The sequence below is a fragment of the Mastomys coucha genome, unplaced genomic scaffold (genome assembly GCF_008632895.1).
Source record: "Mastomys coucha isolate ucsf_1 unplaced genomic scaffold, UCSF_Mcou_1 pScaffold7, whole genome shotgun sequence".
NCBI lineage: Eukaryota > Metazoa > Chordata > Mammalia > Rodentia > Muridae > Mastomys > Mastomys coucha.
Genome location: NW_022196913.1, coordinates 65,731,453 through 65,734,484, shown reverse-complemented (window position 1 = coordinate 65,734,484; position 3,032 = coordinate 65,731,453). Strand labels below are relative to the sequence as shown.

The 3,032-nt window shown below is 43.0% G+C and overlaps 1 protein-coding gene across 1 annotated transcript; it reads left to right on the top strand.

Annotated features, from left to right (window-relative positions):
* Window positions 1–2: 2 nt before the first annotated feature.
* On the top strand, window positions 3–2,393 carry LOC116081531 (cathepsin L1-like; the record flags this gene model as incomplete). Its single annotated transcript, XM_031358104.1, has 6 exons — window positions 3–59; window positions 149–298; window positions 483–707; window positions 1,198–1,360; window positions 1,942–2,050; window positions 2,294–2,393. Coding segments are annotated over 6 exons (804 nt in total), but the record flags the coding sequence as incomplete, so codon positions are not given.
* Window positions 2,394–3,032: the final 639 nt, after the last annotated feature.

The following is a 3,032-nucleotide window of genomic DNA, read 5'->3' as shown; positions in this document are numbered from 1 at the left end:
GGGACTACCTGAAGGGGAAGCACAGCTTCAGCTTGGAGATGAACGCCTTTGGTGATTTGGTGAGTGTGATGTAGACTGCTGAGCATGGTCCTTCCTCTCTGGTAAGTCACCTCTCCATTTGCAATGATTTATTTACCTTTTCTTGAAGACCAATACAGAATTCAGGGAATTGATGACTGGCTTTCAAGGCCAGAAGATGAAGACGATGACGAAGGTCTTCCATGAGCCCTTGCTGGGTTATGTCCCCAAGTCTGTGGATTGGAGAGAGTATGGCTATGTGACTCCTGTGAAAGACCAGGTAGGACACATGGCACATTCCAGGTATCACTATCCACCAGGAAGCAGGGAAGGAAATGCCATCTTTGACTTGCTGACTGAGGAGCTCCTTAGAGCTCACTGCTTGTGAAATTATTGTGTCAGGAGAATTGCTGCCAAGCATCTGTATTAATTTTGTGGGTGACAGCTTTTTCTTTCTTTTCTAGGGTTCTTGTGGCTCTTGTTGGGCTTTTAGTGCAGTTGGTTCCCTAGTAGGACAAATGTTCAGAAAAACAGGCAAACTGATTCCTCTGAGTGAACAGAATCTAGTAGACTGCTCCTGGTCATATGGCAACAAAGGCTGTGATGGTGGCTTGCCGGAACTTGCCTTCCAGTATGTGAAGGATAATGGGGGCTTGGACACCAGTGTGACCTACCCATATGAAGCTCTGGTAAGTATAATCCTATGCTTTTGCACCAGCTTAGGTTTTACAAACAATAGTGTAGACAGTGAACTGTCCTAAGAACTCATCTTCCCATGATGTTCTCCATCCCATTATCCTATGTGCTGCCATTAATGGCATCCTTTGCAGGCTCATCCCATTCCACGGTATCTGTGTAGCTGTTCCTGCTTCTGTGTACATGGAATACAGGCAACCCGTTCTACAAATCACACAGATTTCTCCACTGTGAGATTTATCTGTAGAAATACCTATAGGGTGTTAATGAAGACACGTGAGCTAATTTCTATTAGCCACTGAAGTCTACCAGCTTGTCAGGTCTGGTGACATTTTATAGGCACATATCCTCGGCAATCCTCAGCAGCAAATGCTGAGTCACTTAAATGGCTAAGAGCTCAGCTGACTATAGTTCAGAGTGACTTGTGTTCCCCATGAGGTAGATGGCAATAGCCTTTTTTTTTTTCTCTTTTGTCCTTCAAAGAATGGAACATGCAGGTACAATCCTAAAAACTCTGCTGCTAAAGTCATAGGCTTTGTGAACATCCAGTCTAGTGAAGATGCCCTGATGAAGGCTGTGGCGACTGTCGGGCCTATCTCAGTTGGAATTGATACTAAGCACAACTCGTTCCAGTTCTACAAGGGGGGTAAGTGATTTCTTTACAGTAATCATAAGGAAGAGTTATGCCTCCACCACAGCTCATGAATGTGTCAACATTTAATGTAAATATTTTGAGTTATAGGTGTTACATTCAACAGGAGCAATATTTAAATGTGTTGCTTCTACTTGACATTAAGGACAATCTTATGAACCTGTGTACACCATTGTTTTTTAAATAAGCAAGATCGGGTTTAATGTGACCTAATTTTATTGAATTTTCTGAAGTTGCTGACTCCTTAGGACTTTAAATAAATATTCCATTTCTGTAGTTCAGTCTCAGAGGTGCTTCTTGACACCCGGATTTTGTGTTTCATGCAGTTTCCTTATACTCAGGTTGGGGTTTCTTACATCCTCCCAAGCAAGTGTTTTCCTGAGGATGTATACTAACCTTTACTATCATTGTGTTACTTACATAAGGGCTGATGTCCCAAGCCTCACTAACACCGAATCAGTCCTGTCTGGGGTGTGTTCTTGCCCCGAAATTAGAAATGTTTCTATTGTTGATGATGACAGCAGACACTTTGGGGTCACGGGAGCCTCTTATTGGGCTTTGATTTTACCTTCCAGGCATGTACTATGAGCCAGACTGTAGCAGCACTCTTCTGGATCACGCTGTCCTGGTGGTTGGCTATGGTGAAGAGTCAGATGGCAGGAAGTACTGGCTGGTCAAGAACAGGTATAAATAGACAACCCCCCGCCATGTTTGAAACATTAAGGGGAAAGGAAGTTTGCAGGCAGTATTTGGGTGCAGGTTTTAACAATTTACCCCACATGTTTTGAATACAAACGTTTTAGGATGTGGAAATCACGATAAGAATCTAACATAGTTCGGAGAGGGTTAAGAGTGAATCTGAACCACTGCATTTCTAGTGCTGCCCTGTGTTCTTTCCATCAAATGACAAGCACGTTCTTCTTCCAGCTGGGGTCAAGACTGGGGCATGAATGGCTACATAAAGATGGCCAAAGACCGGAACAACAACTGTGGGATTGCTTCCGATGCTTCTTACCCTATTGTGTGAGTTGCTGGACAACAAGGAGTGGACTGAAGATGGCGTGTATCAAGGATGCCTTTCCCCTTCGTGGACCAGCCTCAGCTCTGTGGGCAATGGCGGTTGAGTCACTGACGTTCCATACTGTGGTGTGATTTCTCGGACATCTTATTCCAGTTTAATTCAACTGACACTCTATGGCTGTAAGCAACTTTGCATCCATGGCTTTTGAATTTTGATTTTTTACAAGATGTACACAATTTCTATAAAACCTACATTGAAAAGACTGATGGTGCTTCCTTCTGTTCTGGGTTATGGGGGCTTCTCTTACTCGAAGGTGCCATTGAGTGTGATGATCCAAGGAGGAGGGTGAAGGTGTTGTTTTAGGGGAGAGTGGAAGATTCTTTTTGTCATAAATCAATATTACAACCTCCATCAAATTTTTGAGGTGCACACCCTTAAAATTTTATAATATTTGCAGTCTCAAAGTGTGTAAAGCTTTCAGATTTTTTGTTGTTGTTTGAAAAATGGTTTCTCAGTGTATCCTTGACTATAACTCACTTAGTAGACCAGACTTCTCTTGAACTCAGAGATCAGCCTGCCTCTGCCTCCCAATTGCTGGGATAAAAGGCATGCACTATCACACCTGGCATATTTCATTTTTTTATG